Consider the following 27,656-nt stretch of genomic DNA (forward strand, 5'->3'; position numbering starts at 1 on the left):
CCCGTCATGTTTTTTTACTTGCTTTTCCCTACTACGCCTTCAGTTTCAGGTCAAAGACAGACCTATAGCACCACCAAAACCTCCCCGGAGCTTCAGCTGTCACTTGTTTTTGGACAGGCATGCCAGCTTGTCAGAATATTGCTTCTCCGTGCCACCGCCGCACACCCAAAACACTTGGCTGAGACAGAGAAAGGCGACAGTTGTGGCCGTGGACAGAATAAGTTCCACTCAGTTATGGCCGGCAGTGGCAGTTTAACCTCTGCCAGGAGCAATCAGCCTCGTAGCCCTGTCAGCTTTCAGGTGTAGGAAACCCATCTCTGCCAGGCAGCCATCAAATGCAGTGCTGTAATTTAGACCATTAAAATGCAGTAACATCTCAGAGCTGCCGTACAGGAAGCTGGCAGGAGGACAGATTCACACACCACTCCCAAAACGGCCAGGAAAAGGGATGGCTGGGCAGCGGACCGGCTAACAGAATTTACTCAGTGAGAGAGTGTTTTGAATGCTTCGGTTTACAACTACAATTTTGGTCTGTTTTTTTTCCTTGTCCATTTGCCATACTGATCAATTTCAGCTATGTCAGTCTGTGCTTATTTTTGCTCCTTAAAGTTATGGAATATGTGCTCCAAGGCTCGTAAAGCCTGCCCATGAGCCCTAAAATTAGCCCCATACAGTAAAGAGCTCGTACCAAGATATGAACAAAATCCACCACAGTCATAGAAAACACACAAGATCAATCAGAAAATGTAATGTTGTGGAGATTTGAGTGGACTTCATTCAAATCAACAGTTTTGCCTGCTTGGCCTAATAATGGTTTTGATTAGGCCATAGGTCATTGCAACTGAAATTCTGTGCTTTCACATATAATATGTATCTTATTTGTCCCTGTGTGTAAGTCTTTCCCCTTTGGGCATTGACACTCCTTTTATAGAATGGTGGGGCCTTCTGCATTTCAGTATAACAGCAGTCTTAGGCTGCAGGCCGAGTGTGTTTGTCAGCAGTGACAGGAGACACCTAGTGGCCTGTTTGGATTTTGTGCACTGTCACTGAACACACTGACCAAATAAACAAATTAAACCTGCAACAAAGTGCATCTCCCTCATACTGGTCAGCCTGTTGACATATAATATACAATACAGCATGTGAACAGTAATGTTATCTTTCACGCTGTGACATTTGTCAATGCCTTCATACTCCTTGATATAATTAAAAGCAGGAAATCAACATGGCAGGGGTCTGCTCTGAGGAATGGGACTCAGTGCTGGGGGGCACACTCAGGGACAGGCTTGCTTGTTGACACTCCTGCTTTTAATATGCTTGAATTGGCACAGGAGGTAATGTAAGCTAACCCAAGTTCAGGATTTATCATGTTGCTTCCAAACTGAGCACCCTACTCCCCTTTTCCTACCAGACCCACCTCATGCTGATGGTTACCGTGGCAACCCATTGCTCTGACATTGTTTTGACAATCTTCTTGCAAGGTTTTTATAAGAACCGAGTTTCTGTGCAAATTCAGTATCTTCTCTGTTGATACATATGCACAGCTATGAATAACTTTGTATGGATTCATCAAAGAGGTTTGGACCATTAAAACTGAGTACTGTACATCGTCTTCTGAACGACAGAGGGCTGTTTGTTGCTCGGCCTCATGGTCTCTCTGCTCAGGATAGAGGCCGCAACGCCAGTGTGCCAAACGGTGGAAGTGGGTCAGTGCTCAGTCGCACAGTGGCTGCATGCACCTGTACAAACATACAGGGGGAGGGAAAACAGACCTGGAATAGCGACACTTTCTATTTTTAAATCTAAGCTTATATTGTCTGCTAATTTTTAGGCACAAATATGCTCCATAACCAAGGGTCCAGGTTTAGTTACTATATGATAAACTTACTAAGAATGTCTGCTGCATGTTGCCTCTACATTTTTGTAATGTGTGTCTGCGGTAAGTGTTCTGTTTGTTTGACTCAGAACGACTCTTGCTTGTAAGAAAGCCAAGACCGCAGTTGCAGTATATTTTATAGCCTTGCATGCATCAGTTTACAGTATGTTGTCAGCTATAGCTCTTTATAGTTCAGGCTCTATAGCCTTGTGTGATTCAGCAACCTAAGGACAGATGAATGCAGACAAGCCAAATGGCCTCTGTGGTTTTGTGAGCGTATGTTCAGGCATGTCTGAAGGGGCAGGGTGTTATTTTATGTCAAAGGTCTAACTTGTTAAAGAAGCTAATATGGGATGGAAAATGTGTTATTTGATGTTTGTTTGTACAAAGGAAACATAAAGAAAATGAAGATATGAAAAACAGTTGTTTTTTTGACACCCCCCCCCCAAATTGCTAGTATTCTCTTTACTGATACCAAATGCAGAAATACTGAGGATATGAGCATTCATTTTATTCTTCTCTCTATGTTTTTAGTGGCAAAAAACAGCAGCCTAATGTAGACAAATAAAAAATTCTGTCAAAAAGGGAAACACATGTATTGTTGTTGTATGTGTATGATGTGTATGTATTTATTGTATTGTCTTGACCATCAGTGGACCCCATGTTGTCCACTGTCAAACCCAAAAAGAGTCTGTCCTTAGTGTGGTCATTAATTTAATAGAACTAAAGCACTGTACAAATTAAATTCTTTGAATATCTGTGTAACATTTGTGCCCTCTTGTAAACTGTGACTCATTAGAATTCCTAGACTAATGCTTGTTTATATAACTATAAATGTCACAAGAAGATATAAATGATAGGCTGTGTAAGACAATGCTTGATGAATTCCAGACCGCTGAAAGAAAATATAACAAAAGATGGGCGTCACTGTCAAGACTGTGAGTCTGGAGAGGATCAAACTAGAAAGAGGGTCACGTTCATATCTGGGGTCAGTCATCAGCATCATTCAACTGTAAACAGCCAGTGTGGGGCAGTTTAAAGTTCAGGTAATCTCAGTGTGGGCTATATTTTTCTTTGGCAAGTGAATTAGGGCCTGTTTGGCCTGCTTTAAGGAAAGAAAAAGACACAAGTGGAAGCTTGTATGCCAGTGTCTTGATTGGCAGTGTGCTGGAAATTTAACAACTTTACCTCAGTGTGTAAATGTTTTTTACAAGTTTACCATTAGTCTGAACTTTTGTGATCTCTAATATGAAAAGGTGGCTGCCCCAACTGTCCCTCCCCCATGTCTGTCTTTGTCTCGTAGCATGGGCTGTCCTCTGTGACCTCAAGCAAACAACCTTCAAAGTTTTGCTCTTTTAATGTATGAATAAATTGCTGCAGGCCTGTAAACTTTAACAGCTGTTTTGTTGCTCATGGCTGTTTCCTGCATGGCTGCATGTTTAGAGTGGAAAATATCCCTGACAGCTTGTCTGTTATGAATCTGCTTGTTCTCATAAAATATTTCTTTATTTCTGTGGGATGTTTCCAATGCTGGGCCAGTCTTGACATTTCTTCTCATTAAGGGAAGCTCGTACAGAGGTTCACTGTAAGTATGCTGCTCTTATTTTTTGAAAGTAAAGTTAATTATATTGCATCAAATAACACACACATACACTTTGTTTTGGCTGTTAATCACAGCTTTTACAGGCGGCTTGTTCTATAATATTAGCAGCTGTGCACTGAACAAGCAGAAAAAGACCTGATTTGTTCACCTGGCTAAACAGCTGCTGAACAAACAAGTTGGATTTTGGCTGCTTTTAGAGTGAAAGGCAAATATCTCACTTCAGGATGTTGACTGCAGCTGAAACTGTGCAGAGCAGGCACCTTTCAATCCTAGATCTGTTCACTGTAATGTAAAGTTTGCCAACTATATATAGATCTCCAAGAGGAGAACTCCAAGTGCCAGCTGTGCACACACATCATGTTACCCTCACGTTCACAGTTTATATACTTTTCAATATGCTTTCCTGTTGAAACATTTATGCCTTGTTTATCAGAGAGATGTTGAAACCAGTGTGTCCCCGTTGGAAGCTGCAGCCCTTCATTTTAGGTGCAGTAATAAGCAAGCTGTGTATCTGCGCGGGTGCAGCAGATGTGTCCTCCCCGCCCCTGCTGGGTCCAACGGAGACAGTCTTACTGTGGGAAAGCAGGAAACCTGTCTGAAGAGAAGACATCTGTCCTTAAATAGCACAACACTACAGAAACTTGGTGGATGGTTAAACATGCCATGTATTCTTTGATATGAATTTTTCTAACAGGTGTAACACACAAATGAGCACATCTGGAAAATAAAATCATGGCCTTCAAATCCCATTAACCTCATTTACAATGATGAGTCAGAAGCCACTGATGCTTGTGTATAACTTTTAAAAGCCCCATTGTGGTGTAGCTCAAAAGCCACTTCTGACAGACAAACCAGTTTTGTTTAGCATGGTGTCTTGCCCTGCAGTGTCCATGTGTACACACAGGGATGAAGGAGTAGCAGGCAGAAATGACCACGCTGATACACCCTGAGTTACTTTTGTATTTTAGCACTCCGTCTCCATGACATGTCAATGAACATTTCTTTTAAGCTGTCCTCACAAATTATGTACATTTACATGACTATGAATGCAGTGTGCATACAAATTTTATGCACAACATAGTCATTTGAACTTTCACCCTCTTGCGCACATCATTTAAATACTGTTGACAACATGGTTCATTTTCACCATACCAGATCATCATGTGCAATAACAGTTTAGTACTCAAGTCACTTTATCCCCTTACTCTCCGCTCTGACTTTTGTGGCATAATTGGTCCTATGCTAGGATAATGTTGGGCGATACAATCACATGTCCATTAACATAAATGTGGCAAGCTCACTGTTTCCTCATGTTAAACAGGAAGCATGTTAAATTAGGCAATTTTCTCCAAAGTAATGCAAAATATATCTTCTGATCTGATTGTCAGTAATGGCAGCTTGTCTTCCAAAATGTGAAATGAATCCTTTAACTGTTACTTTTGCTAAAGTGAAGTCTTCATTGGACTGGAGTGGCATACTAAAGTTCTAAGAGGCTTGCCCTCACATTGCGGTTGTGCAGTTTGCACCTTCCCTGTCACGTCGTGGCTAGACTGTGTGGTTTGTGTTTATTTATGTATGAAAAAAACTCAGGCACATAAGCTGCATTAGAGAGGCCCTGCGGACGCATTTTGACCCACCGACAGGAGAACCAACTGGGCAGAAACCCTCCATTACACCACAGCCGACATTCTTCAACTCAACAAAGAAGTCATTCAAGTTAATCCAGAAGTAAATATTTCTTACTAAGCTGTAGAAATAAACCCTGTCGTTTATTTACAGCTATACATCTTACAGCTACTGTCCAGTCTTTTTGCATGGTGAGGCATGTGTGTGTTACATCAGGGTAAAAACAGTGAATCCTGACATTTTTATCTGTCAGATTGGAAGAAGAAAGAAAATCCTGCTTGTTGAATATAACCGCTTCACTGCTTCAACAACATTAGAACATTCTTCAGTGGCATTAGAAAATATTTGGAGAGGGAGGGAGGAGGAGAGAAACCCAAGACACAAACACATGGAGCTGGGACGGCTAACAGGACAACCTGCCAACAGAGCTATGGCTTCCAGGAATGTGCACAAACACACCGCCTCTCTGTTGCGCTCTGTATCATCTGTGCTCCCATTTTCTCTCTGTCTGTCTGTCTCACCTGCAACTTGCTGACGCTTGAAAGATAAAGCTGGTATTTTCAGCTGAAACCTGCTGAATGCACATGTTTTAGCCAAACGTTTTGTCTCTGGAATCTCAAAGGAGTTATTTCTTATGTTAGCTTCTTTTCTCCAGATTTAGGTCAGAAGATCAAGAAAACCAAATCAACTTGGAACAAACAAAGTACGACTGAAGGACTCAAAAAGCAAAACACCAACTACAGGGTCAGGAATGCTGGGAACATGTTCAAAATAACACAGGAAGTTAAACTAAAAAACAAACAAACAAGGAGAGAAAGACAAAAAATAGGAAAAATAAACCAAAACCAGGAAAAAACACAAATATACCAAACTTCTTGAAATGCAACAGAATGTTTAATGGAAACTGAATGAACTAAACCAAGGATCATGACAAGTCATGATTTTTGTAACAATTCTTCATCTCAGTGTCCTCAGGGGAAAACCCCTTGGTAACAGCCTCTTAGGTAAAAACACAAGACATGTATTATTACTTAGGCAGTTTCAGTTTTAACTCCCTATAAACACCACTCTGGCCAGTAATCTGAAATAAATGTTATCCAAACTTTTGGTCTAACCTTGTGATTACTGTTCTTGTGGCAGAAGCTGTGACTGCAGCATGTTGATGCTGCTGCCCCGTTCACTTCACCTTGACGGCTCACCAGCTGAGAGCCGACAGCACAGACAGCAACGTAGTTTACACAACCTCCAGTTCTAATGTCTCTGCACAGTTTGTGCCATTTATTTCATGCTTGTCAGTGTAATTTCCTTCATCACACACATCAGCACCAACTGACTTTTAGTCCCAGCTGTGCACCTTTGTGGAGAGATTTGTACTATTTATCTGTACTGCAGCCGCACATGTGTCAACCTGACCCATTTTAACTTGTGCTTCCTGATAAGATTCTGCAACAAAGTCACCCATTACTGCAGGGTTTTTACAGATGCAAGTCAGAACACTGTGTCATCTGATGTTGCTGGTATCAAAGCCAGGAAATGCTGCCAAGCTGCCAAGGCTTGTTCCTTAAGGAGAAAAAACAAAACTGTTAAAGAAGTAATTTATGTCAAGGTGTGTTTATCAGTGATACCGCTCCAGGAAAATGTAATGGTCCATATGGAACCACTGTGTGTGCAATTAAACCAGAAATCACTGTGGTTAAGTTGTTGGAAATACATAGAATAATATGAAAGAAAAGATTGTGTTAAACAAGGAAAGGCATTAATTTCATCAGTCCAGCAGGCACATACACACTCCATTCAGATTGTTGATTGCTTATTTGAGCGATTCTGGCACGTTGTCACTCATGGTAATGAGTCTGAGTGAGTGGCAGATAAAGGCTCTTTTCATTGCACACTCTGGGGGCGCTGGAGCAGGGCTGTCATAGAGTTTCACATCAGAGCTGTGCCCCTGCCTGAATGAAAATACAGCATGGAAAGAATTTCCTGAAATGAAACTCAATCACATTTGCCACTAAACAGTAGAATGAGCACTGGAGGAATCCTCTGCAGAGTTTGGAATTTGAGAGGCTTATTAAACCTGTTTTTGAAAATTATAGAATAGAAGCCCGACAATTAAAAATTAGACAAGAAGAATGTGCTGCAGCTGCATGAATAAGAAAATGAAGTTTTTTTTAATCTTAGAGTTTACTCCACACTGCAAAGTTCAGATGTTTGTTGTGGAGGAGCCTCACCTTAGAGGTGGACACGGATGACAGCAGCATTATTGAAGATGGTACAGCTGTAATCCATGGCTTTCCTGTACCGGCCGGTCTCGCAGAGCCTTGCTGGTGTTGGGTTTCCAACTAAGCTGGACAAGGGTGTTTTGTGGTCTTCTTCAGTCGTCTTTGAAAGAGGATAGCAGCTAACCCTAACCCTCCATGAGGCCCTGAGGACCCTGCCACTGTGGCTAAGGAGGGATGTCCCTCTTGCAAAGTAAGAAGACAACAGGCCCGCACAGAGCAGCAGCTGGAAGGCTCTGGGACACATTGGCAACAGGTGAATGCAACAGCAGTGTGAAGGACTTGGAATGACTTGAACCAATGTGGGAACTCAGGATGTTGTCAATATGGGTGAAATGTGTCTGACTCAAAGGGTGGGAAGAAATAAAAGACAGTTAAAAAGCAAATGTTTTCAGTTCAGGAAGGGTGGGGTGTGTGGAGCTTGTGAAACAGCTCTCCTGCTGGGAGAGGCGCAGGGTTTAGGTGAAGCTTTTCACTTACACCCACAGAGGAAGTGGACAACTTTAGGAAGGGCCTTGACAATGTGTTGATTGGGCCTTTTCGTCAATCTGACTGATCTAGTGTTGTTTGATCTGGGAAGGTCTGGGTAAATGGGTTCCTTGTATTTTGCCTGGCCACACAGATGGTGGAAAATAGCTCTGTAGTGGGTTTTGCTTGGCTAAGCAGCTCTGTTTTATTTGGAGTACTGTGCTAAAGGATGAGTAGCCCAGCCTGACTGGAGCAGACCCAAAGCCTTTGGAGATCACACAGGCACTAAAATCCATATGTGAGACATATAAACAGCAGCCAGTGTTTATTTACAGCATCTAATCCTTCAGCATATGTCCTGCATGCTTTGCTCTACACTTTAGAAAAACAAAAGCTGGTATACCTGGGTCAGGGGGCACATATAGAATCCAGTGTGGCAAGTTTTACAGACATCATTCTATTCTCCCAGACCAAAAAACAAATGATCATTAGCTTCTTATTCACAGTTAAGGACTTCAAGGAGGCCCATTGTGGTCAGTGTCCATAAAGAATATGTTTGATGGAGGCATTATTTTGGTTTGGTAAGGCCACAGAGATAAGAAACCCCACATAAACTGATAATTAGGACATTTTTGTTTTTTTATGGATTTCCGTACCTCTGGGCAATGTCAGGATAGCTTTAGCCCCCATTAACCCCCATTTCTAACCATTATCCTAACATGAGTACCACTTGCAGCATGACAGAAGGCCAATTAAAAAAGCAAGCATAAGGCCCCGTTCACACTGGAGAAAGTCATTCCAGCTAGAGTAGGATTGAGCCCAGACAGCCTTTAAGCTGGATGCGTTCAGACCTATTTTTAAATCTGGCTAGCACACAGTTGTGTCCGCACTCAATCCGGCTTCATCCAGCGTGTTTGCTGTTCTCCAAACCACTAGGTGGCGCCTCGTAATATGGCTAATAATGTGGCTAGCCGGATTCGCTAGCCACATTTGCGTTCACACCTGAGCCACATTTGAGCCAATCCTGCTAGATCCAACTCTCGAGGGTGGATCTAGCCGGCTTGAAATCAAACTGGATTCAGCCGGATTGGAGGTGTTCACACTCGGAAAAAAACACATCTGGATTGATCTGGATGCGGCCAAATCCTGCTTAAGCCACATTTTTTCCCCAGTGTGAACGGGGCCTAAAATGCACCAGACAGAAATGAAATCTCTAAAAGGAGTATGTAGGTTCTTTTACTGTCTGGGATGGGGAGTTTCTCTACAGTTATATGACACAGCCCTTATGTCATCTTTTCTCTTTTGTTTACATCAAATAAATGGGCTTTGGAGAAGCTTTGGAGAAGCCTGTAGGTGTCTTTTGTGAAGAACTATGCTATCTATCCTCAGTCTCTACGCAAAGCTAAGAAAAAAGGATGGTAATAGCTTGATGATTAGCATTCAGGTGTGAGAGTAGCATCGATCTTTTCATCAAACACATGAAAGTATATCAAAATCGTCTTTACGTAAAATAGATTGTATTGCCCAATGCCATCTGAACATGGCCAATGTAGCCACAAAAGTCCAATGAAGAGAAAAGAGGTAATTTAAGGGTGGTTAGATCCATGTGACACTCAAAAAAAACAGTGAGCCGTTGTTTTCACTCTGATAAGCATCATTTTCGGCCTCTGGTAAAGTTTTTTTTATTGTGCTAGGAGTTGTCATAAAACCACTGGTTAATGTCACTGGCAATAAAACAGGGTAAGGAATTAGGTAAGGTTAAACATATTTTACAAGAAAAACTGCTGCCGGTACGCAATCGCCATTTTTTTGGCAACTACCATGATAAGTCCCCTCCCCATGAACATGTAAAGATGTAGCCAGAGAAATACGCTGACATGTTCTATTTTCAAGGACTGACTCTAACTCATGATGCATTTTAGAAAGTACATTTTCTAAAATAACAAATAAGATCTTTAACAGTGTAAATGGGTGAGTGGATAGGATTGTCTTAGGGTTAGTTTTATAGCCTTCCTTTGATTGAACTGGACATGCTCAAGCCTCTGTTAACAGAATTAAGCAGCAGACACACAGCAGAGTTCAAGATATTACCCTCCAGAGGCAGCACCACAGATCTCATGTATATGCATAGATTCTTCTTTCAGAGGACACAAACAACCACAAGGACATTTTAAACATTAGCAAGTGTTTTTTCTTACCTTTTTATGCCAATGTTTAATAGAGCAGTTATTTAAAAATAGCTTATTTAAAACTGATGGTATGCATTATATTTCAGGCGCAGGCAAGAATCCTCCAGTGTTCTAAGACCACTTTTTGTGTTCTCCGGCTGTGGTTTGAGGATGGATAAAAGTGGGCACATACAATTTAGAAGTCAGCAGAATTCTAATCTTTATTGTTACTAGACACCAGGATGAAATATGCCTATTGAAAACAGGGAACACGTACGACCAGTCTCCTGTGTCTCTGGAAAAACAGAGAAGCTTTGAGTATTCCGGAGCAGTGATTATGGTGGTGCGGCCTGAATGGCTGAGGTAGTCGAAATAGGAGCCTGGAGGATTTTTTAGGACTGTTTTAAATCCAGGAAATCGCGTCTGCTTCTTCTCCTTTAGTCATTGACCAAACTGTGATAATCTGAGAGGGATATGTTGTCAACAAACAAAACAAACCAACCTTAAGCATCTGTCCATTTATTATACACCTCCACATTCTCCAAAAACACATTCTTTAATTACATCGAATTCAATTGTATTTTCATAGCATCTTGTGCAAACAGAATTGCGGCTTTACAACAACTCAGACAGGCAAGAGTGGCAAAGAAAAGCTCCTCGTTAATGGGAAGAAACCTTCCGATCCCTATCACACTATGGCTCACTCTAGGCTTTTTCAGAAAGGTTTAAAGTCGATTCTTAAAGATAAAGGTGGTGCCTCACTCACAAACCCATTGAAAGCTAGAACAGGAGAAATGTGACCTCTCTGGCTGGTTCCAGTCAGTACTCACACTGATGACTGGATGACCTCTAAGGTTTTACTATTAAATTCAGACAAAGAACACAAAGACATTAAACAGGTCTCTAAGACCGCCTTCTTTCACCTCTGTAGTATTGCTAAGATCAGGAGCATCCTCTCTCAGAGTGATGCTGAAAAGCTCATCCATGCTTTTGTCACTTCAAGACTGGACTACTGCAACTCTTTATTGTCAGGATGTCCACATTACTCCATCAACAGTCTGCAGCTGATCCAGAATGCAGCGGCTAGAGTTCTGACAGGAAGCAGCCAAAGGGATCATATCTCTCCTGTTCTAGCGTCTCTTCACTGGCTCCCAGTGGACTCAAGAATACACTTCAAGATCCTTCTCCTCACCTACAAGGCTCTTCATGGACTAGCTCCATTGTATCTGCAGGACCTGATAGTACCACACGTTCCTAATAGAACACTCAGATCAGCAGGTTTACTTGTAGAATTCATAAAAGTAGAATGGGAGGACGAGCCTTTAGCTATCAGGCACCGCTACTATGGAACCAGTTACCAAGCTGGGTCCGAGAGACAGACACCACTTAAAACTTAACGCATACAGTTAGCCCTAAACATAGTGTGTTTAGGACTGACAGTTATAGATACAGTCACTTGTTGACGTGGCCTCAGCCACAGGTAGCAGATGGCTAATACTTTTAACACAGTTATGCTGCTGTAGGCCTACACTGCTGGGGGACACAAACATGATCCACTGAGCAGTTCCCTGTCCCCTCAAATCCGCCTCTGACGATCTTACATCTCCTCTACTCTCATTAGTCTGGTTCATACTAGTGATTCATGTCATAAACTGTGTTTACTGTCTTCCTCTTAGTTTGTGTCTCTCTCTCTCTCTCTCTCTCCCTCTCTCTCTCTCTGCCTCCAGACCTGCATTCTAACCTGCAGTCTGCTTATACCCTGCACCAGTCTCTGTTGTTCGTCTTCCTTTTAATTATTAATTAACTCATGATACATCCACTTTAATATAAACACAATATTTTCAGGTTGCTTGACAATATCAACAATTGAATTGCTGTTGATTTGAACATTTTAACTCAAATCTTCCATTATGTCTTACCTATGTTTATTATTATTATTATTATTTTTCAGGCTGTGGTGTGCTAAAACTAATATAGCATTTATACATTTTTATACAAACATTAGGCTAATGGTCATACACCCAAGATCAGCATTGTGACCCATACTATATATTGTATATTAATAATAGAAATACCATGTTATACCACTGCTGTGTATTGTATGTGTGTAACTGCCACTTATCAAAGTTTTGAGGGCACCAGATGAAAGTTGGGTGTAATATTTGATTTAATTTTGGTGGTCAGACCATTAAAAAAAATGATTGTATATTGCTTTAAGCCATAATAAACATAAGCTGTACTATTCGGCAGAGACACTCCAAACCACAAGTGGTCCCCTTGTCATGCTTTTCTTTCATTACAATAGCTGATTGTGTCTTATCACAGTGTGTCTGAGAAAGAGTACACACTATGGCACACATTTATCCTGCTGGAGCTGGCACCTTAACTTACAGCCACTTCAAAGTGTGATGTTAGCGCTCCATTAACCACTAGTGATTAAAGTGTCACTTTAAATGGCACAGAGTGCTCTGCTCTCCCTAGACTGTAAAGCTGCATAGAAAACATGGTTTCCTGCAGTCCAGCCTCATTACCCGAGTAAAGGCTGAGACATTTTGGCAGTGGCTGTGTGATAATTCCATAGCAGTGCTTTCCATGAGGGTCCTATATAACATGTTGGCTGTAATTTCCTCTCTGTGTTCACCTACTTTTTGTCAGCTAGTAAATTTGTCATAAATTAATTGGAGGGTACAAAACTGTGTCAGAGAAGCTGATTGCTGTTGAAATAACCTTTACTTTAAGCACTCGTTTTTACAAATTCTGCCACTTTATTTTCAAACGGTCTCTTATAAAATCCAGGTGCCACCAGCATGCAGACAGACATACATACATTTCGTGTAGGTGCTTGAAAGGATGAATAGTTTCCATACTGCACATGCAAGATCTCGCATTTACTGTTGGACAGAGTGATGATGCAGATGTATTTAATATACTCAACATCTGGCTAAAACATAACCTCATGAAAGAACCTTCAATTTTGCTTCTTCACTCTGTAAATTATTTAAAATATAATAATAACCAAATAAATAAATAAATAACTTCGTTATGGCTAAAATGTTATTGTCCATTGTATTTTACATGATGATACTGTATGCAGTACCATCATAAAATTGTCCCTTTGAAGCCTGTGTTATAAACGACACATTCATAACTGACTTTTTTTTTGGGGGGGGGGGGGGGTGTAGACAAAAAAAACTTCTTGGAAAATTAAATTAGGTTTTCAGAGTTTTTTAAAGCCATCCTGCCGTGCCAACCTCAATATAATAACTGTAAAACTATTACAACCTGAGAAGTGTTGGTATTGGCAGATTGTCAGAGCAGGGGCAGTAAAATAGTGCCATTTGAGACAGGCTGCCATGGGCTTATAGTTCACTTGTTATTCTATGACAAGAACCAGCTCTATCTGTTCTGAATCCAACAACTGCACCAGTGACTGTAGTATAAGTTTGATGTTTTGATCCCGCACTCTGACTGATGCCCAGAAGTTGTAAGAAAAGCATAATAGTTCCACCTTATTGCTTTTCCATCAGATGCTTCGGGCCCACATCCAGCAGCCTTGCCACCGTCTGTGCTGCATCAGTTGGAATATTTCACCGTGCATGGCAGTGAGTGAAAGAATGTAATTCCTTATGTTTTCAATCTACAGAAGGACTCTGCAGTAAATATATATTTAGACATGTTTATGAGGGCTGCCAGATTGTTAAAGGAAATGTGTCTGCGGATGCTTCATGGTGGGGGAGAGGCTTGGGTCTTCATGTATGATGGACATTTCTCAGATGGACTCTACCAAGTGCCAAGTTACCCTGTAGGCAAAGGCCAAAAAACACTGGCTGTAAGACGATTAGAGTCACAGGAGGAGCCCAGAATCAATCCAGCCTGTTTTATTTGGTTAGTTCCTCTCAATGAGCTGCTTTACTACCTGTTATGATATATTGAGGTCTCTAACAGTGTGTAAGTAAAACAAATCACACAGAAGGTAGGGGTCTCTTTTGGGGGATTATTTTTCACCTCACTCTTGCTGGTGTGAGGTTAACTTACCTTCTCCTGTGCTGGTGGCTTTCTGTGGGCAGCTTGGAAGTGTGCCAGAATCACTAAAAATACAGAAATGAGAAGAATTTAATCCCTATCACAAACAAGCCAAAGTCAAGGATAAATTAAAGGCTGCTTCCAAAACATAACATTGCAAAAAGTGCACAATATTTCCATTTATTCCTCACTATATTTTCTTTTTGTACATGTGAGACTCATTCTCAGGTCAGGAATGAAAATTGATGCTTTTGTTTTTGGTTGGTATCATTTTACGCAGTAGCCGTGTCGCTGAGGAATTTCTCCAGCCAGAAATAATTCAAAGTGATATTTTGGGTCAGTAATGAAAGGGCTACTGTTTCCCAACAGCACGAAGAAGGAAATCGACGCATATCGCTGATGATTAGACAAGTTTAGTTGTTGTTCTAGAAAATTACATCCAGAGCAGTCAAAAACTATAGTATTTACAAATCAAGTGATTGAACATCTGTGGAGGTTTTACTAGAATAAGCATTATTAATGTGTCTGTGTTTAGCCCACACAATATGTTAGTGAAAATAAATGAGGCTTTTTACACACATGATTTTAGCATGAACACTGCATTTTCAAGTGGAATGTGAGATTAGGTTTAAATCTGATATCTATGCCACTATACAGATTCCTTAAATGAATATCATAAACCAATCCAATAATCAAGTTACATATACATGTTTCTCTCACATGGGTAGACCTGCACCAAAATTGAAAATATGCAAAAGCTAAAATATGTTTTCTGTATTAAATGCCTAATATGCTGTAATTTAATCTGTTTCCTACAGTATGGCATCTGACTTGTAGACACTAGGCAACAATATGTTCAAAGTGCTGAAATAGCAAACTCTTTATTAATCAAAATCAATCTGAAACATCCAATAAAAGCACATTAATATCCATAAACAAATTATATAACATATTCAGTCTTAAAATATTCATGAAATAAGAACACAGTGTGCTGCCAGTTGCTTGGTAAAGTGCTCCTCCACTGTGTGGTTGGATGTGACTGTTGATAGTGATATGTGGCATAAAAATATACTCTATTGCTATTAACTAGAAGTCTGAGTAAAGCACACATACAGCTTATGAACGCATGAGGGTGCTATAGCACCCCCTGCTTTTTCTGTAGTGTTTGACTGCAATGACCATATGAGCAGGGAGATGTGCGCATTTGCCACAACATTGATAAACTCATTATTACTTTGAGAGAAATAAATCAATACCTAACTGCAGATTACAATGTGTGAGCTTTTTTTTTCTGGCAATATTAATATTTTGAAACCTGTTATATGTTTATTACTCATATCAATGTCTGAATGACACCCAGTAATATAGATATAGGCACAGACTTTCTCTCAGCTCCATGACTGAATCCCAGTGCTCCTCCATCTGTTTCCATTCATTAACTTCACCCGGCTTGACGCAGCTAAACACGGCGTAATGTGCACTAAGAAAACATCTCACGTATTGCAGCAATGCTATATTCGATGCTGTCACTAGATGGCGTAAAAGCATCAGCCATGAACAGGTGACACGTTCTGTTGCCATGGTGATGACGCTGGTCGCAGCAAACAGTAGCACGTCCCTAACAACCTCTACTTGAATTTAATGGTTTTAAAGTGAGTAAAGCATATTGTTCTTATTGTTTTCATATTGTGAATTCAGTTACTGTTACTGTTTCTCTACTATTGATTGAAATTGTCAGTAATTGTCGTAATTGAACCTTTAGGTTAGATTTCCCCCGGTTTCCCATGATGCATCGCTTTATTTTGTGTAGTAGCTCAGGGAACTGACAGCGGACTGACACAGCCGCCCTCCGCTCTCACCCGACCGAGGCGAGCCTGTGACATGCACAGCAGGGCGGAACGCGCTTAGCCGCGGTGGCAAGTCAGTTTACCGACAACTTCTAACCTTTTATGAGGTACACGACGGCCGCGTATATTTACCCGTAAGGTAAGCTTTCCGCCGGACAACGTTAGGATGCTGTGATGTAGCCGGCTAGGCTAGCACCAATAAAACCTTACTAGCGTACGCAGTTCGCTTTCACAGATTACTTTAAATCGGACATGAAAATATGTATAGTCAGATATTTACTCGTCTGCACTTTATGTTGCACGAGTCGTTTCAAATTCATTCATCTCATTCTCTTTGACTTCATTGAAATTTAACTGGAAGAATTTTGCTCGTTATTTCTACGTCGACAAACACAAGGTATCAGTTAATAACCGGGTGCTGTCTGCTGATATATGTGCCGTGTTTCTTTTATTGGAAATAGTGTGAAGTGAAGCCTGATTCATGTTTTTATTTTAGGAAACCATCTACAAACATACATAAAAACCACCGCTTCATGTTTCCTTCAGCCTGATATCTGACGTTTGATATGTGATGTTTAAATTGTGGGTGTAGCTGGATGTTAACGGTACCAGAGCTAGCTTGATTGCGGTCCATGGAACTGGACAGCAGCAGTAACGCTGGCTACAAGGACAGCCTTTGTGATGACCCGGGGAATGCAGCGATAGCATCAGGTCATAACACAAAGCGTAAAGTGAATGTTTGGCTGTTCTTCACACCGCCGGCCCGGCCCGACCACCGTCTTGATGATGAGGATGAAGCAGGTCCTGAACCGTGTCCCCCATGTTGAAGACTGTGTGACTGATCCGGTCTCAGCTGCAGCGGGTCCATTCTGGGGTGCTGTCCGCAATGCAGGTGCTGAAACTGAGGGTGTCGTGGAACAAAGTATCCAGCGTCCCTGCCGGCTAACACGTAGCTTTGCATCCTGTTACATCTGCACGGTTCATGCTATTTAACCCTGTCTGTTGTGTTTTCGCACTCTTTGAACGGCTGTGGTGGTGGAAGTATAAGCCTGCACGAACGATGTTGATCGTTGTGTTTTAAACGCATGTTGCTTAGGAGGTTTAGAGGAGACACGCGAAGAGGTGTGGACGAGGATGGGACCTCATTACAGGAAGTGACTGCTAAGCTCTTGTTGTGGCTCAGGATGGAAGCTACTTGCTAATGTTTCATGCTGCTGCAGTTCATTGATTATTTATAGTCTCTGTATGGGGAAACGCTGTTTCCTATATTAGGGAAAGATAGACAAATAATGACATCATTGTGTTCTATAGATCAACTATGTTGTTTGTCTTTTTCCATTTAAAGTCTGGATTCTTTGTGTTGTCACTTCATGCTATGGCATGAGCCATGCTTATACTAAAGTCTTTGCAAGTGGAAAGCCATGTGAGCTATTCTAGGAAATAGCTGGGATGAGATATGCTTGCAGTGCAGGGTGTACCGGAAGGACTCCACATTACTCATCAATAATAGATTATCTGCTCAGCCTTTATGACACACTTGTGAGTGTATTTGTTGGCATGTAACCACATGCTTTCCTCTGTAACGCATGAAAATAAACGAAATTATCATAGACAACAACAGCTAAAAAAGGATGGACTGTGTGTAGTTAGGGGTCCACTGACATATATTATTCATGCCGATGATGTAAGAGTGGGAAGCTCAGGGATGTTTTATTGAAGTGTACTTACTGTGTGTATGCAGTAAGAGGCTTGCTCTGTGCTCAGGAGGGTGTTTTTGCTGGGATCAATGTGCTCTCAGCCCAACTGCCTGACAGACAGAGGGTTAGAATTGTTGGGGCTGAGTGACTGTTTCGCTCTCTTTGGGGCAGCTCTGGAGACAAGGACATCCAGTGAGAAGAGAGAGGAGGAAGGTGGGGCAAGGCAGAGATGATGAGGCCGCCTGAAGGTTGGCATGCCACACCCTGTGTCTATGTGATGACCATTAATAAAGTCAGCTTTCTCTAGTTTTTGTTGTTATTGTTGCTAGTGGTAGACATTCATTGAGATTATTTTGTAACAGAAATGGGTTGCTAGTTAGAAGAATATTTCCATGGCACATCCTAATATCATTACAATTCACAGTGTAGATTAGATTATTGTGTATTAGATTAGTGTTACCTCTCAGATGTCTGGTTTTTGAAGGCACACACTTTCAGAAGGTTGAAGCAAGCACACACTGCTCACTCTGGGTTCTAAATCAATAGCCTCATTGCAGTGATTAGTTACTGCAAGCACTTACACATTTTCTGTGGCTCATATATAATAAGACAAACTAACATAATTACAAACATACAGATTTTATACTTGATGACAATCCAAGTCAAATGACTTATGTTAGTTTGTTCCATTAGATTTAAGCCATAAACATGTGTGTGTGCATGCAAAGTGGTTGTATTGTCTGAATGCTTAATGCCACACTTTTGTCAAAGCTGTTGAATGAAAGCAAAAAGTCTTGACTTGATTGTCAAAGCGAAGTTGGAGCCTGTACTAAAACCCAGATATTTATAGGCAAAAGGGTGGGAATTAACGGTGTGACCTTTTTTTGTCATCTCTCTTTCTCTTCCTTCCTCTCTTCCTATGCCTCTTCTCCTTTTCTGTCATCTCTGCATGCAGGTTGGAGGCAACCCGCGTCCGAACAATAATCCACCATGGCGTCAGCAAATGTTACACTTGAAAATCAGCTGCACAGTGCACAGAATAACCTACTCTTCCTGCAGCAGGACCATGCCAACACACTGAAAGGGTTACATGCAGAAATCCACAGATTACAACAGCAGTGCACAAGTGAGCACTTCCACAAGTAGCTACATATTTTTTCTGTTCATGCTTCTGTAATTTGCTACCTTATGGAAACACTTGGAAACGTCCTTGGAAGATATATAAGTGTTGTGGATATTTATGACCATAGACTGTGGTGCATTGACCGGATGCACCACAGGATCCTGGTGCAGAATATGGTGTTTTGTGCAAAATGCACTTAGGCATCAGTGCTGTACTGATAGCAGAACCCGTATTGATCTCACTGCCAGTAATAGATATACTCTTCCATATCAAGAGAAATATAAAAATGCTCATCCAGAAATACAGAACACTGTAATTCATCCTTGATTTCCTGTATCCTCGGTTAACCTGACACACACTCTCTCTAATCTTATTAAATGAACACCCAGCCATATGGAAAGCACAGACATGCCTTCTCCAAACATGATTTGCTGCCAGTCTGTGTGCAGAGCATACTGTTTGATAGCTGCTTGTGTTGTAACCTCAAGTAACACAGACGTGTGTAACCCTCTTCTTTTCTTTTTTTCCACAGACCTGACACATGAGCTCTGTGTAAGAAGCTCCGATCCTTCAGGTAGGACACATCAATTTTCCCAGCAGCATTTAATCTCTAGTGTCAGTAGCTTTTATCGTCAGAGAGAGATTTAACACTAGGGAATGTTCAATTCTAGATTTTGTGAGTGCTGTGTCCTCTCAATGTTTCCTATCTGGTGTAAATATTCTGTATTAGGCATGTACATGGCATATTTAAACAACTGATTACAATTGTTTAAATGCAGAGTAGCAGCCAACTGAACTCAACAGTCAATGCTATAAATCTGCTTTTAAGCCTGTCTGTGTCAGTGAAAAGGTCTGGGAGCAGAGGGCTATCTCTGTTCCCTGGTTACAAAGTCCCACCCAGAAAGCATTGCACTGTGGGACACCCTGCTGTTCATTAGAGCACACAATGCTCCTCGCCAACTGTCCCACCCCCACCCCAAACCACGGACGTGACATGACGTCACAGCACTGTTCTGATCCAGCTTAGTCTGAATGTAGTTTAATTTATTGAAGACCAGCAATGACCAGGATGCATGCTACATGTTACCACAATAGGTCTTTGACATGACAGACCTAAATCAATATTGTCAAGGCACTATCATGTTACTGTGGGACACATCAGAGAATAAAGTGCAGGAAATGAGATTATCTGTCAGAGCACTAATGCACGGCCTGCAGCCTGCTCAGCTGTTCCCAATGGGTGAAAATGTACCACAGCTGCTTCACAGATTTAAGGGAATGCAATACTCATATTTTCAACTACCTCTGTGTTTGATAGGACCCTGAGTTTTGGGAATATAAATGTAAAAAATATTAATGCAAGACCTTTAAATACAGTGTTTATATGGATAACACACTGTTGTGTTTATTATGTGCTTTTTTCACACATCTGTATATGAATAGGTTCCAACCTGGTGGGGCAGTGGTAGGGTAGTGGTGATGGAGGTCAGACCAGAGCAGCACCGTTGCCCTCTACCTGAGATGTAATGTGAGAGTGGATGTATTTGCCTGCAGATGAGACAGACTGCCCATAATGACTGACTGCACTTAATGTACATCATTAGTCGGCTTTTATGATGTGTCTGACTGGAAGCATTTTCGTGAGGTCCTAGTGGGTTTTAGTATTAGGCAAATACAACTTCAGACCAACAACAACGTCTTTATTATTATTATTAGCAAAAAAAAGGCAAAAATAAACCACACCCCTCTCCCTGCTTCCATAGGATTTAATGAGTTGAGCTGCAGCAGGTGCTGCTGATCATCAGTCCTTGATGAGTTGATCATCAGCAGGTTACAGACCTCTATAAAAACAGACGTTTTGGCAGTTTGCTGCTCTGCAGCATCCAGGTGTGTGTTAACACAATGAGAGGAGAGAAAGACAGAAACAATGGTGTTAGAGCAGCAGGTGTTGCTGCACATCAACCAGAAAGACTTATAAAACCATTTCAAACTATTTGGAGTGGAAACATTCAAGACAGCTGTCAATCTTCACACTACAAAAACAAGACCACTTGTGGAACAATGTCCTATGGACAGATGAGACCAAAGTGGACTTGTTTGGTCTTAATGCTCATGATGATTTGGGCTTGTTTTGCAGCCACAGGACCTGGACCGCTTGTAGTCATTGATCATGAACTCCTCTGTATACCAGAGTATTCTAGTTATAACTTGGAAATGGAATCGTGCAACAGGACAATGTTTTAAAGCACAGCAGCAAATGGAATGGCAGCTAAATAAATGGCAGTTATATGTTATTCGTCAGAGGTTGCATTTGCTATGAGCCATTAAGATCAGATGATTTTGTATTATGGTTTCATACAAAAGCAGTTTAAGAGAGGAGGTAGTAAGTTTTGGACATGACTGTAAATGTGTTTGTTCTTATTGTGCATGCAGACAGCAGTGAAGCTCGTTGCAAGGAGCTGCAAAGGCGGTGTGAGGAGCTGGAAGCTCAGCTAAAGAAGAAGGAGGAGGAGAACACAGAGCTGCTGAGGGACCTGGAACAAAAGAATGCCATGATTTCTGTCCTGGAAAACACCATCAAAGAACGGGAGAAGAAGTACCTTGAGGAGCTTAAGATGAAGAGCCACAAGCTGGCTGTTCTATCTGGAGAACTGGAGCAGAGAGCAAGCACCATTGCATATCTTACCTCACAACTTCATGCCACTAAGAAAAAGCTGTTGGCTGGCAGCTCCTCTGAGGCCAGTCCTAATGTCAGTCCTGTCACCTCATACAAGCCCACGCCTCCACCGGCAAAGGACAGGCAGCCTGAAACTCCACGTCGTCGCATGAAGAAGAGCCTCTCGCAGCCCCTTCACCCAGAGTTGACAGAGGTGTATCGCCTCGGCCCCGATGGCAGACGGCTGGTTCTGCGGGAGCCAGTTGATGCCATGCCAGACCCCACACCCTTCCTGCAGGCGGGCAGAGAATCCCCAGAACCGCAGGTAGTCCGTGAGCGACCTGCCGTTCTCCCTCCCATCAACTCTGAGCGCTCCCTTGTTCAGGCCCTGGGTGCTACGGCCAGTCCTCGTCACAGCCCCGCCCGGGACCGTCAGTACAGGGCTCATGTGGGTGTGGCACACCGCATCCCGCATGGCACCCCTCCCCTGGCCCCACCGCAAGCAGAGCTGGAGACGCTGGCAGTGGACCAGGTGAATGAGGATAAGGTGGTCCGGAAGCGCTCAGGAGCGGACAGGACAGTTTAACACTGCAATGCTAAAGTTCACATAGAGTAAACGCACACATATCTGCTGTATACACTCCACACTGCAAGAACAAGAACAGGATGGAGCCTGACACACTGTGTAGCCTGCTTCCTACGTAACACTGCAATATAAAAAATACAAAATAATTTTGTTTGTGGTATACCATAAGGACATTTCTTAATATATAGTAGAAATGAACTACTATAAAGCATGCCAAATGTTTCTTATTTCCAGTACATCCCAATGAGACCTTGTATTATACACATCTTGACTTTTTGCTTATACTTCTACTTCCTTCTGTCTTATGTGGTGCATACAACAACTTCCCAGCCAAATATCTGCATCAGTGCCTGCTCAACTGGTCCAACCACACACAAGCTGTGGAGTGTAGTCATGATTCTTATTAGTCATATTCACATACAGTATATGTCTGCTCCATCTTGTCAGCATCAGTCTGGAAATATCACAACAACCTATATAACAAAATGTCTGTTTCTGCATAGGATAGAACTGAAACGATTAAACTACTACTCCCTCAATGTCTTTCATCTGCTTGTGATATCAGCGTAACAATATTACTATATTAGCTGCACTCTGTGCAATGGAAGTCTGCTGGTTGCTGAGGTGAAAACTAATTTCACCTTTTTCATTTTCTGGTAAAACACGTTAAATGCAGTATGAAATGATAGTTAACAGGGCGTGCATTTGTCTGTGTGTGTGAGAGAGAGAGAGAGACTGTTACTGAAAGACAGAGACGGCTTTTGAATTCGGTTTAAACTACATCCATTGATAATATTTGTGATTTAAGGGCATTTTTAAAAACACTGCTGTACTAGGATTTTGTGATATCATTAAGTGTACTTTATAAAGACTGTACATTTGTAATGATTTTTTTTCTTTATTGTCTACTATAGAACACAATAGAAAGTACAACCCTGCAGATCCTCACAGTAGCACCACCTACATGGTATTTAAATTCACTTACTAACCTGCTTTTAGCATTGCGGTCACTTATTCTTGAATTATATAAGTCAGTACAATAAAATAATGCTTTTTTCAAATGATTACTTGGTTTCAATGAATATATGTGTGACATTTATATGCCTTAATTAGGCGATGGGCCACTTCAGGTCCATTCTTTCATGATATATTCTCATATTTTATGGTTTGATGAAGGTTGTTGAGATCACTGTATGACTGACATATGATTTCACTGACTGTTAATGACTAATGTGTCACAGCAGCAACCACAAGCTCACTACTCACAGCAGTGTAAGGTTAGTGAGTCACTGGGCAAAATAATAATCACATGTATGTAGTTCAACCAAGTAGCCACTAGGCGTCACCCTTTGATACCCTTTAAGTGCCTAATGAAGGAGGCAAGCAGAGTGCAACAGCATTGAAGTGTATTAACATAAGGAACGTCTATTAAGTATAATGTACATGTTGCTTCCCATACCTTAACAAGGTAAATACCAACGTATGCTGGCTGCATTTGGTAGATAAATAAGAGGAAAAGCACTAAATATATAAAGTCAAATCACATTTTATTTAAATGGCTAAAAATATTTTCTGCTTTTTAATGCAAAAGCTAAACACTTATTTGACAGCAGAGCTGCCATTTCACTCTTATCCTTGGCTTTGCTCCATACATCATGTTCAAAAGTTATTGTATATGTTTTATGTAAAAGCATAATACAAAATCATTTGATTGTAGTGGATCTTAGTAGTAGGCAAACTACTACAAAAAACATGCAAAACAAGATCAAGGAGGCATTACATTTTGAACATGATGTATGAAACTAGTTATATAGTAAATTGGTTTTTGACACCTCAGGTGTTAGTCATTAGAAAACGTGTGCTTTGCTTGTAAATACTATTTGAAACTATTTTCAGCATACAGTCCTCTCCGGCTCTTTTTTCATACTTGGCACCATATAACCGGCATTAGCAGGCTTAAAGGAGTAACAGCCCTTTTGACAGTGAGACACCTGTGGTGTGTGTCCTCTGCTTGATCTGAAATACCACAACCGACAAGTGATTAAAATAAATTTTATTTTCAGAAACATATTTGGTTAAACTCACGTAACATAGGCCTCTCAGAACTCAAGGTATGTATGTTGCATTGAGACTATATAGTGGTGTAATAAATCATTTGGCATAACATTCTCTTTACTTAAGGTCTATATTTACAGCTTAGAAGGCCACTTAATAAACGTTAAAGGACATTTTACAAACATTAATACACTGTAACCCACAAGTTCGGTCTTTAACATCTCAGAAATGGTACACAATTAAAAGCATTCTTCATTCTTCATCATTCTTGGTGGGGACATACCAAAAAGCAAATTCCAAAAGGTTAAAATGGTCACTTTGGATATGAGAGCCTTCACATCATGACGACAGGCAACACTTTTAAGTTAAAACTTGTTACTTTATAAGACGAGAATCCTTTTTGGCATGCCTCCACAGCAAAGGATGTGGATCATCTTTTAAATGAAGGAAAGTGCTTTGTTTTATTTTGACACTGATTTCACAACGTCCCCAATTATTCTATTACTTTGCAGTTTAGTTGCTAAATAATGGAACAAGTGTAGTTTCTTACTTGTATGAACTCATGTTCACATTAAAGATACAGTTTGCCTTGATATGTTGCTGAGGGCTCAGATGGCCTGCGCCTTCACTGGGCTGCCTCCATCCTGCTAGCTTGCATTGTTCGTTTCTTCTGTTGAACACCTGAGGAGACGTTGACCTGAAGTTATTTCAAACTACTTCTAATACAATCTGAGAAGGAAAAGCAGAAAAAGTGCAAACCTGATTCTGTTAGTGTCAGCTGATTTAACTCTTCCTCCAGCTGCTCAGTGCTAATATTCAGGGAGCCGTGAGGTACCGTGGGAAGAGAGCTGAGCACCTCATCATGGGAGGGCTGCAGACCGTGTGCTGGCACTGCAGGTAAACCTGAGATGGAATCTGGCTTTGATTCGTCCAACAAAGTCTTGAGCTCTTCCTCCAACTCATCCATGTCTTCAGCTACAGAAGAAAACACATGAGCTTAGAGCTTTTCTAACCAATAATACAGACAGGGAGAATCACATACCTCCAGTAGACACACCACCAGACAGGGTTTGGTTCACCTCATCCTGAGTGTCACATAACTGTTTGATAAAAAAAACAACACATGAAGTTTAAATGAAATAGAAAATATACAATGTGTTGTTTTATGGTAAACACATACCTCCTGGATTTGATCCACTAGACTCTCAGCACGTTCCACAGTCACATCTTTAAGAGACAGCCTCAGAGCAGACACTCCTGCCTGGTATGCTTGTATAACCTACAGATACAAACACACACCTCAAAGTGCTGAACACAAACTTCACAACTGGCATTAGTGTGTACTGTGGCATTGACCATCTTATCCGTCTGTGACTGGGCTATTCTGTCCAGGATTCCCCTGATTGACTCCAGTTTGGCAAACAGGTTGTCGGCTCGTTTCTCTACCCTTTTACGTCCCCTCAAACACCGCAGAGCCTGCAGGGCAGACGGTGGATATAATCACCTGGAGTGTTTGCTGAAATTGGATGTTACAGCTTTTATTACTAATAACCTGTGATTTCTTCCCCTCACGCAGCAGAGTCCTTGCTTCCTCTGTGCACCTGCATGCAAAACAAGAAATAATTATCATCTATTTGAATGTAGTGCCCTCATAGTTCAGTGAGCTACTGACACAATCAGAATGGCTGATATGATAGTGAGGAATCCAAACATCCTTTGCCCCCTTTACCAAGCAGCATTTCAGTCTATTTACATTTCACATCATTATTAAATGAAACAAAACAAAAAAAGAGGTTATGTTTGAGTTGATGTACTTGTCAGCCTCGTGGCCCAGTTTCTCCACCCGCTCTCCCAGCAGCTTCTCACTGCGCTGCAGCTGGTAGATTCCTATATCCACATCACTAACTGGAGACACACGGTCCTGCCCAGGCTGACAGAACTTAACAATCTGTAGAGAAAGGACATGCACAGACTTGAGACAGTGAAAACAGCACCTGTAGAATGGTGGGGCTGACGATGGTTTACCTTCTCCTCTTCATGCAGTGAAACTGTGACCTGTTTGTCCCTCTGCAGCTGCAGCAGAGCCATGCAGAGGGTGCTCTCATCCGCACAGATGTCAGAGGAGAGGGCGCAGAGGTCTTGAAATGATACGATGGAGCAGTTTGAAAATTCACTCTTTTGGTAGACTCTGAGTAAATCTGCTGCTTTCTCCTGGAAAACAAATGATGCATCTGTGTACGAGTACAGGTGCAGGTCGATATGACATGAAAAACACTGACAAACCTTTACTAGTTCTATAACAACAAAAGACTCCTCCAAAGACACCCGGCTGCTTCCCAGCAGAGTGGAGAAAGTCCACTTCAGAGGCTTCACCAGTAGCAGGCCGACACCCCAGGACAGCCAGCCACAGTCCACATTGGCAGCGAACTCCGACTCCCTCTGGATTTTCCCAGACCTGGCAGGAGGTAAAACACAGACTGTGAGCAGGTGAAGTCAGCAGTGACAGAGCTAACACAGCAACAGCTACCTAGCCATGGACTGGATGACGGTCCCCAAACCCAGCGGTGACTTGTCCTTCCTCCTGAAGCTTTTGTTGAGGTCTTGCAGGTTGACACACACAGTGCCGCGGTCCCTGCAAGTCCTCACCATAAGAGACGTCCAGAAGTCCATCTTACTGTCCCAGTCCGTCGTATTGACCTCTCGGTTCTCCTTAAAGTCGGAGAACATAAACTCCATCCGGTCGTCGTCATCCCACTCAGGTGGCAGAGTCGTTACAGCCGAGATGGACATTTGTAATATCCAAGGACAAGCTTTAGCACAACAACTTTATGGAGCAGATAGCTCTGGCAGCTAGCTTAAAACTAAGGTAACGTTAGCCTAGCTAGCGACATCCATTTCCAGTACTCAAAAATAAGCCAATAACACCACTCAATGTGGGCATGTACGTTCAGATAGCGTCCGCGGAATAAACCTACAGAACTGAAGCTAGCCTGTCATTGTTATATCACAGCAAACCCTGACCTCGTAATTTAAAATATTGCTAATGCAAACTAGAAGGGTTTCACATAACAACAACAACATGCGGCCGCATGTATTATACTTTACACCTTAGAAAGGCGGTCACGGGGGTTTCACGTCTTTGATCGTCAGTCCCACCCACTCAGACACCCTGAAAATCAAAACAAGCGCACCTCTCAGTCTATTCGGTGCCGTCCTGTTTGCGCTGTTTATGCGCATGAACATTCCAGTTCAGAATCAGAATCAGAAATACTGTATTGATCCCAGGGGGAAATTGCTTATATTCCTATCGAGAGTCAGTGTTTTTTTCAGTTTAAGCATAATTTTAGGTAAGAAAGTAAAGTGAGAAATGATCTATGAAGTTTTACTGCAAACAGGTTATTCATAAGGACTAGGGAAAAATGCAGGAGTTGTGCTTATCAATTTTCATGTTCTTAGGAAATTATATATATTTGTGTAATTATTGCACTGCAACTACTAACACAGATTAGGTGTACAAAAACTTCTTAATAACATAATTAGATAGAATAACTTTTTGTAAGTATGTAGGTTCACATTCTGTAATATTTTTGTGGTCTAATTATTTGTTGTATTTATGTGAAATATTAAATAAGAAGATAGAGAAGATTCTAAC

At 41.5% G+C, this 27,656-nt stretch overlaps 2 protein-coding genes across 3 annotated transcripts; one reads left to right on the forward strand and one right to left on the reverse strand.

Annotated features, from left to right (window-relative positions):
• Nucleotides 1–15,863: 15,863 nt before the first annotated feature.
• Nucleotides 15,864–22,771, forward strand: ccdc92 (coiled-coil domain containing 92). Of its 2 annotated transcripts, none has more exons than XM_028414733.1 (4): nt 15,864–16,026; nt 18,540–18,710; nt 19,240–19,281; nt 21,141–22,771. In XM_028414733.1, exons 2-4 carry the CDS (start codon nt 18,575–18,577, stop codon nt 21,947–21,949), a joined length of 987 nt encoding a protein of 328 aa, XP_028270534.1. In that variant the 5' UTR covers nt 15,864–16,026; nt 18,540–18,574; the 3' UTR covers nt 21,950–22,771. The 2 variants fall into 2 exon arrangements, with proteins under 2 accessions (XP_028270534.1, XP_028270535.1); XM_028414734.1 differs by lacking the exon at nt 15,864–16,026 and adding an exon at nt 16,625–16,779.
• A 1,214-nt stretch (nt 22,772–23,985) lies between these two features.
• Nucleotides 23,986–27,098, reverse strand: chmp7 (charged multivesicular body protein 7). The gene is made up of 10 exons (XM_028414262.1): nt 26,532–27,098; nt 26,288–26,459; nt 26,030–26,215; nt 25,819–25,952; nt 25,557–25,605; nt 25,361–25,480; nt 25,185–25,283; nt 25,047–25,104; nt 24,764–24,979; nt 23,986–24,685 (listed from the first exon to the last, which is right to left on the reverse strand). Exons 1-10 carry the CDS (start codon nt 26,792–26,794, stop codon nt 24,630–24,632), a joined length of 1,353 nt encoding a protein of 450 aa, XP_028270063.1. The 5' UTR covers nt 26,795–27,098; the 3' UTR covers nt 23,986–24,629.
• Nucleotides 27,099–27,656: the final 558 nt, after the last annotated feature.

This window comes from Parambassis ranga, chromosome 9 (genome assembly GCF_900634625.1).
Source record: "Parambassis ranga chromosome 9, fParRan2.1, whole genome shotgun sequence".
In the NCBI taxonomy this organism is placed as follows: Eukaryota; Metazoa; Chordata; class Actinopteri; family Ambassidae; genus Parambassis; species Parambassis ranga.

Bases quoted from the DNA above. Each gene is read 5' to 3' on its own strand.
- ccdc92 (XM_028414733.1), top strand. From the start codon at position 18,575: ATGGCGTCAGCAAATGTTACACTTGAAAATCAGCTGCACAGTGCACAG. The intron at 18,711-19,239 runs GTGAGCACTTCC...TTTTTTCCACAG, and splicing joins ATTACAACAGCAGTGCACAA to ACCTGACACATGAGCTCTGT. The intron at 19,282-21,140 runs GTAGGACACATC...TTGTGCATGCAG, and splicing joins AAGAAGCTCCGATCCTTCAG to ACAGCAGTGAAGCTCGTTGC.
- chmp7 (XM_028414262.1), bottom strand. From the start codon at position 26,794: ATGTCCATCTCGGCTGTAACGACTCTGCCACCTGAGTGGGATGACGAC. The intron at 26,460-26,531 runs GTAGCTGTTGCT...ACCTCCTGCCAG, and splicing joins GTCATCCAGTCCATGGCTAG to GTCTGGGAAAATCCAGAGGG. The intron at 25,606-25,818 runs GTACATCAACTC...TTTTGCATGCAG, and splicing joins CTGGGCCACGAGGCTGACAA to GTGCACAGAGGAAGCAAGGA.